General features: G+C 46.0%; 1 protein-coding gene across 1 annotated transcript in view; it reads left to right on the plus strand.

Annotated features, from left to right (window-relative positions):
* Nucleotides 1-20,416, plus strand: part of PLEKHA5 (pleckstrin homology domain containing A5) — a 280,467-nt gene that overhangs the window by 2,230 nt on the left and 257,821 nt on the right. The window contains exon 3 of the mRNA XM_056846055.1: nucleotides 5,749-5,806. Within this exon, the coding sequence (XP_056702033.1) occupies nucleotides 5,749-5,806 (58 nt within the window). The remainder of the gene's footprint in view (nucleotides 1-5,748; nucleotides 5,807-20,416) is intronic.

Consider the following 20,416-nt stretch of genomic DNA (forward strand, 5'->3'; position numbering starts at 1 on the left):
GCCCCCCCATCATCTTCCTCTGCTCCCCCATCACCTTCCCCCTCTGCTCCCCATCATCTTCCCCCTCTGCCCCCCACCGGTCTCCCCTGCTGCCCCCCGATCATCTTTCCCCTCTGCCCCCCGATCATCTTTCCCCTCTGCCCCCCATCATCTTCCTCCTCTGTGCCCCCCATCATCTTCCCCCTCTGCGCCCCACCAGCCTCGAGATAACACCTGCGGGGAGGGAGGGAGGAGCCTCTCCTCTCCCGTCGCCCCCCTCAAGGGTTTACCTGCTGCCAGGTAAACACATGACTGGGAGGGGGATGGTGCTTCCGCGCTTCCTTTCCTCCCTGCCTCGCACTTCCCTGCCTAACAAGTGCGTGTGTGTCTCTGTGTGGTCACGGTGGGGGGGGGGGTGCACCTGTTTCTCCCCCCCCCCCGCTACTTACCTGACCCACAGTTTTCTTCCCCCTCCTCCCTCTTACCTGCCGGAGGGGAAGGTGTCTCTCGGTTCCCGCCATCGCATAAGGCCAGTAGGAAAGAGCAAGAGTCCAGTAGCACCTTAAGGACTAACAGAATTTCTGGCCGGGGAGGAGCTTTCGTGAGGACGGGCTGGGTCAGACCGAGGCCCATCGAGTCCAGGGGTCTGTTCCCACAGGGGCCCACCTGGTGCCTCTAGGAAACCCACAAACAAGACAGCTGCAGCAGCACCATCCTGCCCGTGGGCCACAGCACCTAGGATAATAGGCATCTCCTTACCTGCCTGGCATTTAACCTGAAGGAGGCGTCTTGCTTTGATTTTCCTTCTTCCTTATGTCTCTTCAGTTACCTGCTGAGCAAATAAATCTTTTTTTTGGGGGGGAGGGGGTGCCCTTTTCTCCCCCCCTTCCGTTTTTTCCCTCCCATCCATGTACTTACCCACCTGTCTTCTGGTCCTGCTTAACCTGGCTGTCAGTTTCATACACGCAGGTCCCTGTTGTGGGGGGCTTGAGGCTCCCTGAGGACTCTCCCCCTCCCTCCCAAATGCTAAACTCCACCCTCCGGTTCCTGTTCCACTTTCTCCCTCCCCACAAGCATCCGCTTCACACTCTTTGCCCTTTGATGTGAAACCGGGTTCGGGTTGCTCCTTGCACGGAAACCCGTTTACAGAGCCCCCCCTCCCCAACAGTATTTTGCCTTAATCCTCTTGTTATTCCCCGTGACCCCAGCTGACCTCTTAGCTGGTCCTTATAGAGCTCCCACCTTGACCGATTGCCTCTTCTCTATTTGAAAGCCCCCCTAAAAAAAATTATCCTTGTGTTTTTTTTGGGGGGGGTGTCAAAGCGATCAGGCTTTTTTTCGACTCAGCATGCCCACTAAAATCTCCGCCTTGGACTGTACTGCCTCTGGTCTTCGTTTTTCATCTAGCTGACACCTTGTTTGCGCTCTGCTCCCCAGCTGGACCGCCCCTCCTGGCTTCCTCTCCAAGGCTATTCCTTTTCACCAAAAAATCACCAAAAACACACTTAAACTTTTCATCCAGCTGACACCTTGGCCATTTACGCACGGGAGGTTTTGCCTTGGATTTGCCGCTCTCTGGGTGCACATTTTCCCCATCCAAATTCTCCGAACTCTGCATGGGGGGCTTATTGTTGAGTTTTGAGAACTTGGATGGGGGAAATGTGCATCTAGAGAGCGGCAAATCCACGGCAAAGCCTCCCGTGCGTAAATGGCCCTTGTTTGCTGTCCGCTCCCCAGCGGACTGCCTCTCCAGGCTTCCTCTCCAAGGCTATTCCCTTTCACCAAAAATTCTGGACTCCCTGCTCTTATTTGGGCCTTACAGCAGGGACTCTCCCCGCCCCTGACCTCTTTCCTCACCTCACCATTTAACCAAAATAATTTCTTCCGTAATTGCCACGCTGCCTTGCCGCTGAAGGCGTGGCGTTCCTCTCCACTTAAACTGATTTACAGCGGCCCATTAGGGTTTTCAAGGCAAGAGACTAACAGAGATGGCTTGCCATTCATTGCCTGCCTCTGCATAGCAACCCTGGACTTCCTTGGTGGTCTCCCATCCAAGTACTAACTAAGCCGACCCTGCTTAGCTTCTGAGATCTGATGAGATCAGGCTAGTCAAGGGCACCTATTACCCATTACTTCACTGATATTCCCAGTGGGCACATTTCCCTTTGACCTTCTAGCCTTTCCCTGTTTTTGCACTTCAGAGCTTACTAATTCCCACGCATTCAGTCTTCCAATTTCCTTATTCGCCCGGTTGACTGATTTATTAGCCATTCGCCTCTGGCTCCCCATTCCTGTTCACCCGCTCCTCACTTTGCCTTCCGTTCCTAAACTCTCCTGTAACTCCTTAATCCTAAGGAAGTTTAAGCCTGTTCTTATCTCCTTCCTGTTGACTCCTAGTTTCAGAGGGTAGCCATCTTGGTCTGCAGTGGAAGAGCTAGGTTCGAATCCAAGAAGATTTTCAGGGGATAAGCTTTCAGGAATCAAATAGGAGCTGTTGACTCCTAGATTCCAGTCTCTGCGTTGCCCTCCATCCTTTTTATGCAAATCAGGCTGTTTGTACTCATTCATCTTCCACTCGGCTAAACCGCGGTCCTTCGAACTCCTTTTTGGTGGCCACATCTGCAGCCATTGGGCACACTTCCTGATGTTCTCGGTAGCCTTCAGCGCAGTAATCCCTTTCTCGTTTCCTGCTCTACAAGTAGTTGAGACGAATGAAACCTTTGTAAACAGCGCTAACGTTTCTGCAGGCGAGATAACCATTCAAGTAGCCAAATTTTGCTTCCGGTCTAGTGTGATTCGTAAATGGCTAATTGAAAACCTTTCCCCAGAGAAGATCTTTCCTCCTCTTCTTCAAATCATCCCTCCCAGAATCATCAACTCTTATTATTTTATTTTGTTACTTTAACCTAACTTTGATTTTTATTCAGAGCTGATATTGTGTCGAAATAAAACTTGGTTGATTGATTAGGCATTGCCGGTGATGCTACAGTTGCTTGCTTAGGCTATTCCCAGGATCTCCGGGGCACCGGCAGAGCTAATGGGAATGAGGGAAGCGGCATTTTACCCGACAGCACCAAATTGTTGGTTGAGTGCTGGTTTCTCTGCGAGGAGGGAAGAAAGAGAGAAATGTTTGTACAAGCCGTTAGTTGTCATGTGGGTATACGCACACTCTTTCCCCCTCACCTTCTTCTGCCTGTCTTCCTATTATAACTTCCATCTGTAAAGCGGTTTGCAGCCTGTTTATTTCCCATCAGTTGTAGTCGCTCCTTGACTCACTCCCTGGGTGTACTTTATAAAGCTTTCTCCCTGGGTAAAATGCGAAATCACCTGCCTGTGTCTCTTCAGCAGCCTCCTCCCTAGAGCTCGGCATGTAATGACAGCTGTTGTTTTGGACATTCATAGATTCCCCCTTAAGCATCTTCCCCTAGAGACCTTCCACCTTGATCTGGGATAAGAGCGTGGTTGGTTTCTAAGTGACGGGGGAGAGGTGGGATGGGTTGTAGAAAGTGGGAAGGAGCTTGAGGAATGACTGAGGGGGAGAGCACAGGGAGGTAGAATCAGTCCGTCTGGGGCATTGCCCCCCCGCTCCCACCCCCCCGGGGGTTGGTTGGAAAAGGCAGATTTAACGCAGAGCATTCTGAAAATCCAGGCTTTGGCTTCTGGAACAGCAGGCTAGCTGCCGATGCCACGAGAGGTGGGTATTTAGAAACCCCGTTGTTTCCCATGTGTTTAAACGCTTGCAGGGAGAAATGGAAGGAGAGGGCGATTCAGAGGCGCTCTCTTGGCACATCGGTTAGGAGCCCTGGTCCATCACGCTGGCATGTTTCTTATTTACACATCGCCGCCGCTCTTTCGCTTTGACTCCACGTGACCCAGGAGCAGTTCGGGAGGGAGAGAGGCTGGCTTTTTTTTTTTCCTTTTTTTAAAATCTTGCTTCCTAGTCGTATTGGCGGGCAACAGCCGGGAATGCTTTGCACCAGATGTTTTCCAAAGGCAGGAAGCAGAATTGCTTGTTAATTGCGGGGTGTACCCGGCGTGATTAGTGCTTGTGTTAATTGGGAAATCCTCTTAAGTCCGGCAGGAAAGGATAAAGGGCGAATGCACAGGGACTGTTGGTATTGAGTACCATTGCTTTCTGTATGTGTTGCTGGGCTTAAATGGATGTCTGCGCCCCTCCTGGTTCTGAGCGTCTTTCTAATCACCTTCTAAATACATTCGGTTGCTTTCTGTCATGCACGCTGGAGCTCTGCTTTGAGCACTTGCCACTTACGCCAGAGGTCTGTTAACGTAATTCATAATGCATCTTGATTTTTAAAAATATTGAGGGATAATCAGGCTTTAGATAAGTGGCTCCCCCCCTTTAGTATTGGCATGGTGAATTTTGAATAGCATTAGGATAATATTTGGATAACACATTGTGCTAACACACCAATCAGATCTTTTGTGGGGTTTTTTTCTTCCTCCATGGGAACAAACGTGGAAAGCGTTTCCCTCTGCCTTGTGTGACGTTCTGAACTGTAATTGGGCGCTTATCTATCGGGGATTCGGTACTCCTCGGTTGATTTACTATTGGTCTACTACAGTATGTGTGCTAGTGCACAGCTTTGCTGCTATCTAGCTTTTCAAATCCTTCATATTAACATAAAATGGCTCTCCAGAAGACTGTGTCTCGCATAAATATTTCAGAGGTGTTTTCTATTGTATGCTATATATCACAGTTCAATATGTGTGTGCATAAAAAGCAGAACCAGATGTATTAATACCACGGAGAAAACCAGAGAAGTCTAGGCTATTTTTAGCCTATTGAGAAAAATGTATACAACTTTTATAGTCCATTTTTTCCCTATGGTGATCTCCCTATCTCCCCTCTTTTTCTTTTTCTTTTTAATGGAAGAAGATAATAGACCCAGATAGAATAACAGTAGAGAAAAAATTAGATGCATCCCCCCCCCATCATTAGTAGTGAAACGAAATCTCTGTGCTATCGACTGGTCTATAAATATTTGCAAAAGCAATTTGAATATATGCTTGGTTGATATAATGATACCAAAATGTATAGCTTCTGATGCAATTGGGGAGGGGCCGTGGCTCAGTGGCAGAGCATCTGCTTGGCATGCAGAAGGTCCCAGGTTCAATCCCCAGCATCTCCAGTTAAAGGGACTAGGCAGGTAGGTGATGTAAAAGACCTCTGCCTGAGACCCTGGAGAGCCGCTGCCGGTCTGAGTAGACAATACTGACTTTGATGGACCAAGGGTCTGATTCAGTATAAGGCAGCTTCATGAGTTCATGTGATTCTTACCCAGCTGCTGTTTCGGATGTGTGCGCTCTCTCCCGAAACTGATTTTTGTGTGTAGATGTTGCGCAACTCTCACGTTTGTGGGTGCCTGATGAAAGACGTGCATTTGAGCCTGTGGGTGTCTTGATCTACTGTTGCTAGAATACTGCCCAGTTGTCTTGGGTGGCGGTATGCCAGCCAGTCAGGAATATTTAACAGTTGTAAGGAGGGTCCTTCAGAGCGATTAAGTTTCCATCGAGCTCCGTGGGATGTACTTCTCAATAAGCATGCTTAGGAATGTGTGTGTTTTGTTTCATCCTTTAAATCTTCATCGGCTCAACTCTTCAGCGTCTGATCTGTGGTCGGGCATAGTTATTAACAAGGGACCGTCGTTTTGGTATGTTCGTAGAGAAAGTGTGCTGAAGTTGTTAATGAACCTTTAGTGTGGTAACCTGGTTCTTGATTATGTGATCAAACTTTTATTTCTCCCCTAGACCTACCGACCGGCTGGGAAGAAGCCTACACTTTTGAAGGGGCGAGGTACTACATAAAGTAAGTAAAATTGACAAAGAAAACCCCAGTTAAGAGTATATCAATAAAGCAGTTTACAAATAAATGAAGATACCCATTATGCATTGGGACTAACGCAGTGGCTATGCAAGCATATGGCAGCGTTTTGTGGAATGGGGTTTTGGAATGCAAAAACATAGCTGTATGAAGATAGCTTTAGCGAAGGTGCCCTGTTCTGTTTGTTCAACAGTCCTGCGAGTGGGACAGGACTGGGAAGCGCTGATTTGCCCATCCTGCCCCGTGAACTTTGTAACTGAGAAGGAATTTTTAGTTGAGTTTCTCTCATCCAGTCCCCCCCCTTTCCCAATTTTGGCAGTAAGCTTAGGCACCGGGCCAAGCTTCAATGGGAAGGATATTCCAGCAGCAGGGTGCCCCTGTTGAAAAAGCCCTGCCTCTAAGCGACGCCCACCTCACTTAGGCCAATATGGGCGCTGAGAGTGGGGTATGGGAAGAGGTGCTTCACGGGGAGGTTGGACAGTTCAAAGGGAGGTGGTTTACAAATGCAACCCCAAGAAGCACAAAGGGTGATATGATCCCTGTATCCAGGGGGGCCCCCACCCCAATAACCTGTCCATTGTGTTTTGGACCAATGAAGCCCACATAGAGCACATCACAGTGATCTGATCTAAATGTAATGTGGGTATGGATTGCTGCAGCCGTTGCTGGCAAATCAAAAGGCGTCGGGGGCCTGCAGCTGTGGGCCGGGGTCCAGCAGTGTGCCCAAGCTGTGAACCTGCTCCATGAGGGAAAACTGCAACCCCTTCCAGGCCAGGCCGGTGTCTCAGTCTGTGAGCAGCCTTGTCATTGAGTGCAGGAAGCCAAGCCTTCAGTTCTAAAAGTTTCTTTTTACAAACACGGTATGCTTCTTCCTTGTTTCTCAGTAAATGTTTATTGCGTACAGCTTTGGACCTGGCTTTCAGAGACTTGGGGGTGTTTGAGTTTTTCAAATATTCTAAGTATAAATTGAATCAAAAATCGAAGTTAGGTGGATGCTTGAACATGAATAGCCTAAACTATCTGTGAATTTACATTGTGTGTTGTGGTATGTGTCAATAACTGGAATTCTAAATTGGATCCTATGAACCACGTATGGAAGACAGTCAAGAGTCTCTTGCCTCTCCCTTTTGCCCGCAGTCCTCTGAAAAGCTGATGGCTTGGAGCCAGGAGAGCCCTGTAGACAAAATGTCACAGGGCATGTGAACTTACTGTGAAGAAGGGGAATGATATCTCCCCCACTTTGTATTTCACTGATGGAGCCTGTGATGGCAAAAGAGTGGAGAAGATTGATACCTGTTTCTCCCTCTTCACGGCAAACCCCTATGTTTTCATGAAGACAAGTGTCAGCTTCTTTGGAGGTCTTAGGAGGCTTCTAGGACAAAGTGGGGAAGATCCATAAGTGCTTTTTACTTTCAGTTCATAGGATCCAATCCCCAGTGTTTCATACTTGTTGTTGGAGAGAGGTTTTCTGCTCATGTGCAGAACCAGTATGATGTAGGAGCTATTAGTATGTTGGTCTATGACCAAGTGGATGGATTCAAATCCCCGCTTGCCGGCGATCTCATTGGGCCGCCTATTCTCATCCCCTGTCCTTCCTCACTGGGTGGTTGTGAGGAGCAGATGGAAGAACGGAGAACTGTGTATGTTGTCCTGAATACTTTGGGGGAAGGGAAGGGTTAAAATGCACTGAAAACATATTCTGCCGCCATTAGCGATCTGGTCTTGCTTGGGGAACTTGATGGTGTGCGTTGGACACTGTGCGGTTGTTCTTGTCGTAACGGATGAGGCGGTTCCAGCCAGGTGTTTGAATTGTTTTTGGCACCCTGTGCTTAAAAATCTGGGCCCACCCCACTTGAGCAGAAACAACCATGACAGTTCTGCATTTTGGTCTCCCTCTGTTCTTGTTTGTTGATGAATTAGAATATTTGTGCCCCCCCTTTCCTCTTTGACTCAAGGCAGCTTCTTTCTGACCTGTATTGTCCTTCTCTGCCCTACCCCATTCAACAGCTGAGATGTTCACCTGTTGGCCTGTTCTAGCTTCTGCCCTTGAAAGGCTGTCTTTTTGAAACTTGTGTTTATCAACGTTTGAAAGAAGATTCCAAGTGGCTTTTTAAAGTTTAGTGCCCGGATACGGAGAGAACAATATCCATTAAATATGACTTGCATATTTAAATGTGTAGTAGATTTATGTTTCTTTTGACTGGGGATTTGAGAGGACATAATCTATAAATGTCCATAGTTTATACAAAGTCTTGCTTAGAATATTTTATCTGCGATGTGTTGGGTGAGTCACGGACAGATTTCACTAATGTAGTTCCACTGACTTTGGAAGCATGTCATGTTTGAGTGGCCAATAAATCGTCTGCTAAAGCTTCAGCCCTAAATATGGATAAATTTAATTTACTTGCAAGTAAACAAGTTGATCCAACAAGAGCGATCAATTTTCTCAAAAGTTAGATATTCCAATCAGCTTAAACACATATTGGAGTTCTTAACAATTTCTGCATAATCATTGTCCCCTTTCCAAGGGTAAAAGAGTTTTATGATGTTCCTGCAGATGAGTTCCAAAACTCATTTTAAATTGTCTGGTAAGATACAGGCATCCTGTCCCCATGTTGCATTCTATATTGCCCTCTGTTACCTGTATTTTAACCTAGTGCTTGGATTGGCTAAAATAAGAACATTCCAATAATGCTAAACTTAGCTAAGTTGTAGAATGAATTTTCTTACCACCTCTACCTGTGCTTTGATCCTCATGGATGTCCCTCTCTTTAATAAAGCACTTAAACCTTGGACTGCTTTTATACAATTCCAGTATGCCGTAAAGGATGAGGTGAACAAACTGGTCCTGCGCAGTGATTCTTCTTGGTATATCTGCTTTAAATCGTTTCCTAGAACTATTGACCTGGATGGCCCAGGCTAGCCTGATCTCGTCAGATCTCAGAAGCTAAGCAGGGTGAGCCCTGGTTATTATTTGGATGGGAGACCACCAAGGAAGTCCAGGGTTGCTATACAAAGGAAGGCACTGGCAAACCGCATCTGTTAGTCTCTTGCCTTGAAAACCCCATAAGGGGTCACCGTAAGTCGGCGGCGACTTGACGGCACTTTATACACACAAAACTATTTTAGCTGTTAGGTTGTATTTTTTTATTATTATTATTATTTTTTAATTTTTTATTTATTTTATAATAGGGGGGTACAAAAAGGAAAAAAGGGAAGGATAAACTGTTTGATGTACAAAAACAATATAACAATTTCATTTAGAAAATAAACTAAATCAATCAAGTACAATATCACATTACCAGCTAGTACAAATCAAATGCAGAATAATATATCTTAAAAAAACGTAATTATAAAAATATGGAAATCATTCAAATTATCTAAGTGTTACACGTTAAAAAAGCTGTTAGATTGTATTATAAAAGAGCATATTTTGATAAATGTATAAAGAAACCTGGAGAGATCTAGCTACAGTAGCTGGTGTGTGTCAAGTGCCATCAAGTCGCTTCCGACTCATGGCGACCCTATGAATCAATGTCCAAAACGTCCTATCCTTAACAGCCTTGCTCAGGTCTTGCAAATTGAGGGCCATGGCTTCCTTTATTGAGCCAATCCATCTCTTGTTGGGTCTTCCTCTTTTCCTGCTGTCCTCAGCTTTTCCCAGCATGACTGTCTTTTCTAGTGACTCTTGTCTTCTCATAATGTGACCAAAATATGATAGCCTCAGTTTAGTCCTTTTAGCTTCTAGGGTCAGTTCAGGCTTGATTTGATCTGTAATCCACTGTTTTGTTTTTGTGGCAGTCCACGGTGTCCGTTACGCTCTCCTCCAACAGCAGCTGGTAGTCCGTGATCATTGTTGCTCCGTTTCAGGTATTTGCAAAATAGCCCCCGTTGTTTAGCCATAGAACGCACAATGTGGTGATAACAGAAACAAAGGGGGAAGTTCTGGACCGAGCAGCCTGCCCCGTTGAAAGCTTCGTGTGCCCTTCGTCTGCACGGTCTGAAAAAGAACAGTCTCTAATTCTTCCATGTTGTCGCTTTTGTGCCAAGTCAAGTACAGGATGTTATCCCAGAACTGCGAGCTGAAGGACATGTTGCTGATGGTACTCAGACACCACGTAGTTCTGTTTGTCACTGAGATAATTATCTAAATATTGTACTGGAAGCATATGCTCGACTTCTCTGCAATAATTTTGGCATAACGCTAGGGATAAAGGGCTGTATGGCTCTGGCGTTTGGAGACTGGGCCTTCACTATGTGCCTTTGAGGCTGGAAGTCGTCTTTATGTTGGCTGGTGCCACATTCTTCACATTTGCTTTTATGATTCTGCTCAATCAGTTGCCAGCCTCTGGGTCGTAGCTGGAGATCTCCTACTTTTACAGCAGACCTCCAGACAAAAGAGATCAGTTCACCTGGAGTAAATGGCTGCTTTGGCAATCGGACTCTATGGCTCTGAAGTCCCTCCCCTCCTCAAACCCTGCCCTCCTCATGCTCCGCCCCCAAAACCTCCTGCCCTTGGCGGAGAGGGACCTGACAACCCTACAAATGACCAATAGGTCTTAAGCAGGCCCACACTAAAGCACAATGGCCAAAATATTTAACATATTCCCCTTATCCTATAAAATAGGCAGCCAATATATATATATATAATTTGTTTCAGTCTTTACCATCTCCGGTTTATTTGTTATTAAAAAACATGTCAGGAAGGGTGAGCGCCTTCTTTCCATTAGCAAATGGCTCAACCATTCTCCGTCAATCAACCTCAAATAACAGACAGTGAAAAAACAAATGACTTCTTGTACTGATACTACCAGACCCACCAGGGCAGATCCTGTTGGAAAAGGGAACTTAGGTTAATCTGCCCTTCAGCTCAGGTGACGGCAGAGCATTGAATCGGGCCATCGTATAGGCTCTCCTATATCTGGGAAAGGAGCCCCGTGGCGCAGAGTGGTAAGCGGCAGTACTGCAGTCCAAGCTCTGCTCACGACCTGAGTTCGATCCCGATGGAAGTTGGTTTCAGGTAGCCCGCTCAAGGTCGACTCAGCCGTCCATCCTTCTGAGGTCGGATAAAAGGAGTACCCAGCTTGCTGGGGGTAAAGTGTAGATGACTGGGGAAGGCATTGGCAAACCACCCCGTAAACATAGTCTACCCAGTAAACGTTGGGATGTGACGTCACCCCATGGGTCAGGAATGACCTGGTGCTTGCACAGGGGACCTTTACCCTAAAACAATACCACTCTTACAGTATTTTGTTTTATTTAACAGTCTTTGATAATTGAAACCGCGGGACTAGGGGGGTGGCTGTCTCGGCTGGCTCACGGGTCGGATAAGAGCCCTCGAGGTTCCGGATCTGGCCCCTGCGCATTATGTTTGACACCCATGCCTTAGGGTTTTCAAGGCAAGAGGCAAACAGAGATGATTTGCAACTGCCTGCCTCTGTGTAGCAACCCTGGGCTTCCCTGGTGGTCTCCCATCCAAGTACTAACCAGGGCAGACAATGGTTAGCATGTGATGAGACTGGGCTAGCCCAGGCCATCCAGAATAACAAGAAGAGTTGGTTTTTATATGCCGACTTTCTCTACCACTTAAGGGAGATTAAAACGGGCTTACAATCACCTTCCCCTCCCCACAACAGACACCCTGTGAGGTAGGTGGGGCTGAGAGAGTGTGACTAGCCCAAGGTCACCCAGCTGGCTTTGTGTGTAGGGGTGGGGAAACAAATCCAGTCCACCAGATTAGCCTCCACCGCTCATGTGTAGGAGTGGGGAATCAAACCTGGTTCTCCAGATCAGAGTCCACCACTCCAAACCACCGCTCTTAATGACTACACCACACTGCCTCCCAGTGGCTCCCAGACAATGTAGAAGTTCACACTGACGTTAGTGGCTTGGATCCTCAATTTCTCCAGCAGCAATTTGAAAAATAGCAATAGTAAGAATCACTGCCTTATTTGTTGTTCTCGTCACTGTGGATGGAAGTGAAGGGTCTTCGTAGGCCCACCCTCAAGGTGTTGCGTGGATGAGCAATCTTTCGCTTGCCCAAACGTAGTTTTCCACAGGCTGCTGTGCGTATTCTTGGGGATATAATTAATGATGATGTATTCCATCGTGCGGTTACACTGGAATTATTTTTCAACCATTGGGTAAGTGTTAATGTTTTACCACATCTGTGTTTTCCGCTCTGCAGTCAGTGGACATTTTTCTTTGTTGAAGTGAAATGCCAGTAAAAGGCCAGATTGGGAAAAAACAAATGGGCAGAATCAGGAAACTTGGTTGTAATATTACAAGTAATCTCAAAAAGCTGGTTGAATAAGAATAGGTAATGACGTTGCTTTTTGGTGTAGGGGATTTTTCATGCTCATCCATGTTTGAAATTAAACCTTTTGAAAATGCTTCTTAGCGATGTCTCTAATAAGCCTTTAGTGTGCTAAATGGGCGTGTTGCTGAATTTTGTATTGTATTTTTATGGCTTTGATGGAGTAAACATGCTGGGTAATTGAGGTTCTGAGGAAATGAACGTCGAGCATGATTTTAAGCATATAGGGTGTTTCCAGTTACATATTGAAATCTCGATTCATTTAGGAGACTTATCGTGGTTGGCCACTGTGAGACAGGATGCTAGATTAGACGGATCGCGGCCCTGATCCAGCCGGGCGCTTCTTATGCTTTCTACTTGATGTCGGTTTTATGTTAATTACCAATGGGGAGCGCGGGCAAATGGAGATCTGTTTGCTTTAGGTAATAAGGTTTTGTCTGAAGGCTGCGATGCCGTTCCGTGTTTGATGAGCTTAGCGAAGGATCCCAGCTGTTATTGTAACGTGGATTAGTGAAAGGCTATAGAAGTGTTGCAGTTCAATCGAAAGAGTTAAAAGGAAAAAAAACCTTCCGTGTGGACTAAAAGTCTGATTAAACATTTAACTGAAACAATAGCTACATGCCATATTGAAGAGCTAAGTACTTTTGATTACTAGCTGTTTCTGAACATCTGTGTATGTGTGCATTTTTTCACTCTTCTCCTCTTCTCTCCCCCCCCCCCCCGCGACCAAACAATAATTTGGTAATAGTCAAGGCTCAGTACAACGTTGGTCCTGAATCGGGGAAATTGTCATCTTACCTTGTTAGACTTACCAATCTTTTTGCAGGAAATGATAGCTTGAAAATGTTGGCTTCCCCTTGAAACTTTTTTTTTCTATGATGGAATTTATTTATTTTTTCATACTAAAATGTGCATGCATTTTCAACTCCCCCCCCCTCCACTGCCATGTCCGATGGAGGACTTTTTTAGGAAGAATTTTCTAACAGAGCGGTTCCTCAGTAGAACAGGCTTCCTCGGGAGGTGGTAAGCTCTCCTTCCCAGGAGGTATTTAAAAAGAGGTTAGATGGCCATCTGCCAGCAGTGCTGATTCTATGACCTTAAGCAGATGATGAGAGGGAGGGCATCTTGGCCATCTTCTGGGCATGGAGTAGGGGTCACTGGGGGTGTGGGGGGGAGGTAGTTGTGAATTTCCTGCGTTATGCAGGGGGGTTGGACTAGATGACCCTGGTGGTACCAACTCTATGATTCTATGACTTGATGGGGCAGGCCCAGTGGTGACCACCAGAGACTACCTACATCACTTGGCCTGTCCCAGCAGCAGCCCTGGTGCAGCCCAGCCTAAAGCCAGCTGCCACAAAGACCAGCCAGACATTTCCCCGGGGAGAGGCTGTTGTAGGGGAGGAGGAAAATAGGATTTCCAGGTCCCTCTTTGCCACTGGCAGGAGGTTTTTGGGGTGGAGCCAGAGGAGGGCAGGGTTTGGGGAGAGGAGGGACTACAGCGCCTTAAGCTGCTCCGTTGTGGAGTTAGGGCTGCTACTCATTGTATCCTATTTGGGAACGTTATAAATTATTGAACTTGTCTGTGCAACCATGTACTGGAGAATGAATATCCTTGTTTGGAAATCATAAGATATGAAATATTAATTCTACATGGCATGCTTCTTTTCTTCATCCCTATGGGAGATTATTACTACTGGCTTTGAAAGCTTGCATTGAAACAAGTGTACTTGTTAAGACTCAAACTAAACGGGACTGAGGAAGACTTGAAACGATCGTATCCCTGTTTACCTTCTCTTCTTTTGAAGACTTCCAAGCTGGATTGGCTGTGACTGTTACTCTTTTGTAGACACTCACCTTTGGATTGATTGTTACTCTCTTGTAGACACTTACCTTGGATTGATGGTTACTGTATGTTATGTGATGTTTGCTTATGCTTATTACACTTTTTGAGTATTTGGCTATAGTGAATTACCTGGAGGTTGGCAACCTTAGAGGGAAAGCTGTAGACAAGGGGACAGATAAAGATAGGGTTAACTGGCGGATGGGAAGGAGAGGAGGAAGCAGCAGCCTCCTGGGTCTGACCTGGCCTAGTGATGGTGGACACCACCCCTCAAGTCTGGTGTAGCCCAGTGCTGGAGACCATCATGCAAATACGCCTGACCCTGTGGTAGCAGCCACCTGACTTCCCAGGGAAAGGTGATCAGGGCTAGGGAAGAAGGGAAAGCTGAAGACCGGGGGTGGGCAGGTAAAGGTAGGTTGGCTGGTGAGTGGGAAGGAGATAAGAAAGCAGGAGAAGGGGAGGGGGCTATGGGGGCTGCCAGGGAAAGGAAAGAGGAAATAGTGGGGGAGAGGAAGACGGGGGAAATGAGATGTTCCCTGCAAGTCCTTGTAGGTCCCCCGCTTTGTATCCTTAGAATGCGTAAAGGTCAGTACTTGTTTTAGAGGGAATGTCTTCTAATAATTGGGGGGAATTACAGTTACGCTGCTGATGCATGGCAGAAATTATAGTGTAAGCAAAGTCTTGATATTTGCAGCTTTAGAAGCAGGCATCTGTGTTAATACATTTTCTCTCCTAATCCTTTTAGTCTGGCAATACTGGCCTTGTTGATTTGAACAAGAGCTTGAAGTCTGTTGCATTCGAGCTGCCCATTCTGTCGCTCTCTGAATTTTTCCTTTGGCATTTGCTAGTCGTGAACTACTTTGACGACACTGAGCTGATCTGGTGGATTTGGAACACTTTTTTATCAGTGGACGGAGCATCGGACTTGACTTGGGAGACTCGAATCTCTGCTGGATCTTTACATGATTATACTCCCCGTCAACGGTTTGAGTTCAGGGGAAGCGACCTGTCTGGATTGGCACATTCTAGAGTTGGGGAGCATAATTGGAGAGCCAGCGTGGTGTGGTGGTTAAGAGCAGTGGTTTGGAGCGGTAGACTCTGATCTGGAGAACCAGGTTTGATTCCCCACTCCTCCACATGAGCGGCAGAGGCTAATCTGATGAACTGGATTGTTTCCCCACTCCTCCTCACGAAGCCAGCTGGGTGACCTTGGGCTAGTCACAGCTCTCTCAGCCCCACCTACCTCACAGGGTGTCTGTTGTGGAGAGGGGAAGGGAAGGTCGTTGTAAGCCAATTTGATTCTTCCTTAAGTGGTAGAGTTCAGTTCAGTTCTTTATTATTACAGTCCACGACCAGTAGGTATATAAAGGAAACATTAATTACAGAAAGAATAAAATTTATATACCAATGATCTTGATAAACACAGGATAGTGCTAATTTAAGTGGTAGAGAAAGTTGGCATAATAAAAACCAGCTCTTCTTCTTCTACCCGTATCTCTCGTCATGAATAGGGTTGCCAGGTCCCTCTTCACCCCCAACGGGAGATTTTTGGGGCGGAGCCTGAGGAGGGCGGGGTTTGGGGAGGAGAGGGACTTCAATACCATAGAGTTCAATTGCCAAAGCAGGCATTTTTCTCCAGGTGATCTGATCTCTATCGGCTGGAGATCAGTTGAATTAGCAGGAGATCTCCTGCTACTACCTGGAGGCTGGCAACCCTATGTCCATTCCTCCCTTGGTCCTATAATCCCTCTTCCACACCTGCAGTGTGGCACACTCAGCATCCCACATCAACACATGAATAGGGTTGCCTGCCTCCAGGTGGTGGCTGGCGATCTCCTGCTATTACAACTGATCTCCAGCCAACCTGGCAGTTGGCAACCCTAGTCATGAAGCCAAGCCATACAGTTGTGGTTCTGGCCACCCTAGAACCAAGATGGCGGCATGCTAACTTGACATCGCCCTTAACTTGTGTGTGTGTTTGTCTTGCTGTTCCTGCATCGGTTCCGATCTCTGTGTTCCTGCTTTGGCACCTCTCTCCCCACACCCACCTGGCTTCCTTGCTTGTTGCATTCATTGGCGGGTGTCAGCCCTTGTGAAATAACTCGTTAATTAAAACATGCTAACACCTTGTGCTTTCCCAGGCTTGAAACAGCCTTGAGAAGCTCTAATAATGAAGTTTTCTTGACAGGTCCTGTTGCTTGATAAATTCAGCACCCGAGGTAATAAAGCGGCTCTCCTGATTAGGGTCTTCAGTGTTGATATTGTCGCCGTGGTTGGTTTGCTTATCCCCTTCGCCGCACTCCTTGGCTCTTATTCTGTTGGCTCAAGGTCTGAGCAGTGAAAGATGTGTGGAAATCCAATATTGCAGCCCACTTAAAGTTGCCCCGAGATGGCCTGTCTTTTATTGGGGACGTTCTGCTCGTGATCGTCAAAAAGCATCACAGAAAGCCATTTAAAATCTAATGTATATTATATTCCAGGCAGGCGCGTCAACCTTCAGCAGTGTTTCGCAAATACTTGACAGCTGAGCCCAGTTCGTTTTTGTCCCTGTAGGCAGATGTCACTCAGCACTCAGTTATATATGTGTTTTCTTGATAGGCTCCCAGAACGGGTATCATCCTTGATAGTCCATTTAACATGTGTGGTTTCCCCGTTGTTGGCGCGGTACTGTACACATGAACACATGAAGCTGCCTTATACTGAATCAGACCCTTGGTCCATCAGAGTCAGTATTGTCTACTCAGATTGGCAGCGGCTCTCCAGGGTCTCAGGTGGAGCTCTTTCACATCACCTACTCGCCTAGTCCCTTTAACTGGAGATGCCGGGGATTGAACCTGGGACCTTCTGCTTGCCAAGCAGATGCTCTACCACTGAGGCACAGACCTTCCCTGTAGCAAGGGGGCTTCCACATGGCAGGTTTCTCTGCAGTTTCCTAGCCTCCGCCCCCCCAGCAACGGCTACCACCCCTCCCTTGGGCCTTCGAGGCATATGCAGGTTTTTTAAAATCAGTGTTAGAATATTTTTGTATTGGTATACTGTTGTAACAAATGGTGTAACAGGTTCTGTGAGCTCCAAGCTTTCATTAAACACGTTTTTAGTCCCTGCTGTTGTAAAGAGATGCCTTTCCATTTGTATCTCTGCAAGGAAATGGGCTAGAGACTTACTTTTTTAAAAACAACAACAACAACAATGAATGCTCAGATTTCACAGAACCTGTTACACCATTTGCTGTAATGGTATATCGATAAAACAATATCCTGGTACTGGTTTTGAAGAAACAATTAAAAGCACCCGGTAGCAAGGGGAGGCTACCCTGGTTTTCCCACGCACCACTTCAGGCAACTAAGCTTTGCTGTGTTCTTTCTCAAAATTTTGGAGCAAAGCACGTTTGAGAGACTGGAGAAGAGCCAGGGGACTAGAGCAACTGCCCTATGCAGAGAGGTTAAAACGCTTAGGGCTGTTTATCTCGGAAAGAGGGCGGTTAAGGGGAGACATGATAGAGGTCTATAAAATTATGCATGGCATGGAGAGAGTGGACAGGGAGAAGCTTTTCTCCCTCTCTCGTAATACTAGAACGTGGGGTCATCTGCTGAAGTTGGAGGGTGAGAGATTCAAAACAGAGAAAAGGAAGTATTTCTTCCCACAACACGTAGTTAAATTGTGGATCAGAGGAGCATGCCTATTATACTAGGTGCTGTAAAGGAACGCAGGCAGGATGGTGCTGCTGCAGTCGTCTTGTTTGGGGGCTTCCTGGAGGCACCTGGTTGGCCCCTGTGTGAACAGACTGCTGGACTCGATGAGCCTTGGTCTGATCCAGCAGGGCCGTTCTTATGTTCTTAAACCTTGGAAGGTACACATATGTGTCACAATGGGAAGCGGAAGGAAAAACCTGCTTCCTAACAGCATTAACCCCAGGACAGATAGTCTGTTAGAAAATGGCCTAAGAATCTTACCCTTCCTCCAAGCCTCTAGGATGTGACCAGGCTTTCTGGGCAATAAGAACCCTTCAGGGACTTATTCATGTCTAAAATTATAGCGCATGCGTGTAAGAATTTAAGTAAGAAATATGTTGTAAGATATGAAAATATAATAAAGAAGGTATAATCAAGTTGAAATTATAGAGTAAGTTCCAATATAATGTAAGAATCTAATGTATGTATGTTCGTATGTTTTGTTTTATCTGTTTTAAAAAATAAAATAAAAGTAATTAAATTATAGTGCAGGCGCGTCAGGAATCCTAGCGTGTCCCTTGTTCCTTTTCTTGTGTGGATGACACTACCCTTACGTTGGCTCTCTGTGTGTAAATCAAGAGCTGGACAAGGGTCTCTTTGCTCCACCAGGTGCACAGTGGCGAATTAATTATTAAAAGCATCCCCTCTTGCAATCTACCTGTACCTCTTAGTACACACCTTGGGAATCTCTGAGTTTCACATAGTAAATGGGGAACAAATCCTTTTGAAGCATTGTTTGTGAAAAATGACATGGCTGCCTTACATCATTCCTTATGACTTTATATCACTCTCCTATCAATGCTAGTTTGGCAGTGTTTAGCAAGGAAAATACACAGCATACTTTTTCGTCTGACCTTTAGTATGTAAGAAGTAGTATAATATCTGGTGTAATTATCCATAATAGGAAAGCTAAACTCTACTCTATATAGCCAATTAAATTAATTTAAAGCTGCTTAATGTTACGAGACTAAAATTAAATTGGATTAATTGGGAAGATTTTTTAAAGACACTGAAGCCAATTAATAATCTCGCTTAATTTTTAAATTGCTCCATAGCTTTTCCAAGGCTGTTTCATTCCCGTCCTTGGTTTTTAATTGTATATTGAATTTCTAATAGGGCTGGATGAGTTAAGTGTGACTGCTGCTCAGGATCTGTTGCTGGGAAGTGGTTTGTTTCATACTTCTTCCAGAAGCAGTAGATACAAAGAGAGAGAGAGAGAGCAAGAAATGCTGTGATCAGGTTTTAACATGGCTTGATGCTTGGAATGCAACAGGGAATTAATTTGCAGCCTATTAGGATGGGGAGAGAGAGAAATTAGTTTATTTGCAGACACATAAAGAGCAAAACACAGAACAGCAGAGACTAAACAAAAGAGTATCTTAATAAATCTTCAGGCTTCTCTCCCCCCCCCCCCCCCGCCCGAAGTAAATGCCATTGTGTTCAATGCGCTATGCAAGAAAGTGTGGATAGGTTTTTTGAATTCCTTCCTCAGCCTATTGCCTGACCTGGATAGCCCTAGGCTAGCCTGATCTCATAAGAACATAAGAAAAGCTATGCTGGATCAGACCAAGGCCCATCAAGTCCAGCAGTCTGTTCACACAGTGGCCAACCAGGTGCCTCCAGGAAGCCCACAAGCAAGACGACTGCAGCAGCATTATCCTGCCTGTATTCCTCAGCACCTAATATAATAGGCATGCTCCTCTGATACTGAATAGGTATGCATCATGACTAGTATCCATTTTTACTAGTATCCATGGATAGCCCTCTCCTCCATGAACATGTCCACTCCCCTCTTAAAGCCTTCCAAGTTGGCAGCCATCACCACATCCTGGGGCAGGGAGTTCTGCAATTTAACTATGCATTGTGTGAAGAAATACTTCCTTTTATGAGTTTTGAATCTCTCACCCTCCAGCTTCAGCAGATGACCACACATTCTAGTATTATATGAGAGGTTGTCTGTCCACTCTCTCCATGCCATGCATAATTTTATAGACCTCTGTCATGTCTCCCCTTAACTGCCTTCTTTCCAAGCTAAACAGCCCTACACGTTTTAACTGCTCCACATAGGGCAGTTGCTCTAGTCCCCTTATCATTTTGGTTGCTCTTTTCTGCACCTTCTCAAGCTCTACAATATCCTTTTTTAGGTATGGTGACCAGAACTGTACACAGTATGCCAAGTGTGGTCTCACCATAGATTTGTACAAAGGCAGTATGATAGCAGCAGTTTTATTCTCTGTTCCTCGTCTAATTATGGCCAGCATGGAATTTGCCTTTTTCACAGCAGCCGCTCATTGGGTTGACGTCTTCATCGAGCGATCTTGTCAGATCTCAGATGCTAAGCTGGGTCGCCCTGGTTAGAATTTGGATGGGCCACCTCCAAGGACTACCATGGTCGTGGCACGGAGGCAGGCAGTGGCAAACCACCTCTCAACGTCTCTTGCCTTAAAAACTCTACGGGGTCACCGTAAGTCAGCTGCGACTTGCCGGCACTTCACACACACCTCAGCCTATCACTTTGTCTCCGTGTTAACCTTTGAGCCAGTTGTTGCTGAAAAGGAAGCTCCTTGGAAGTAAATAAAAAAAAAACTGGACCAGTAGGGTGGCAGCTTTGTAGCAAGAAACAGAATTGTCATATTTGATTTTACAGGCTCATAAAACTGCACTCTTCCCCAGTGCTTTTATGGAATTTACTTGTCTAATTATGGTAG

This window comes from Euleptes europaea, chromosome 3, assembly GCF_029931775.1.
Source record: "Euleptes europaea isolate rEulEur1 chromosome 3, rEulEur1.hap1, whole genome shotgun sequence".
Lineage (NCBI taxonomy): Eukaryota > Metazoa > Chordata > Lepidosauria > Squamata > Sphaerodactylidae > Euleptes > Euleptes europaea.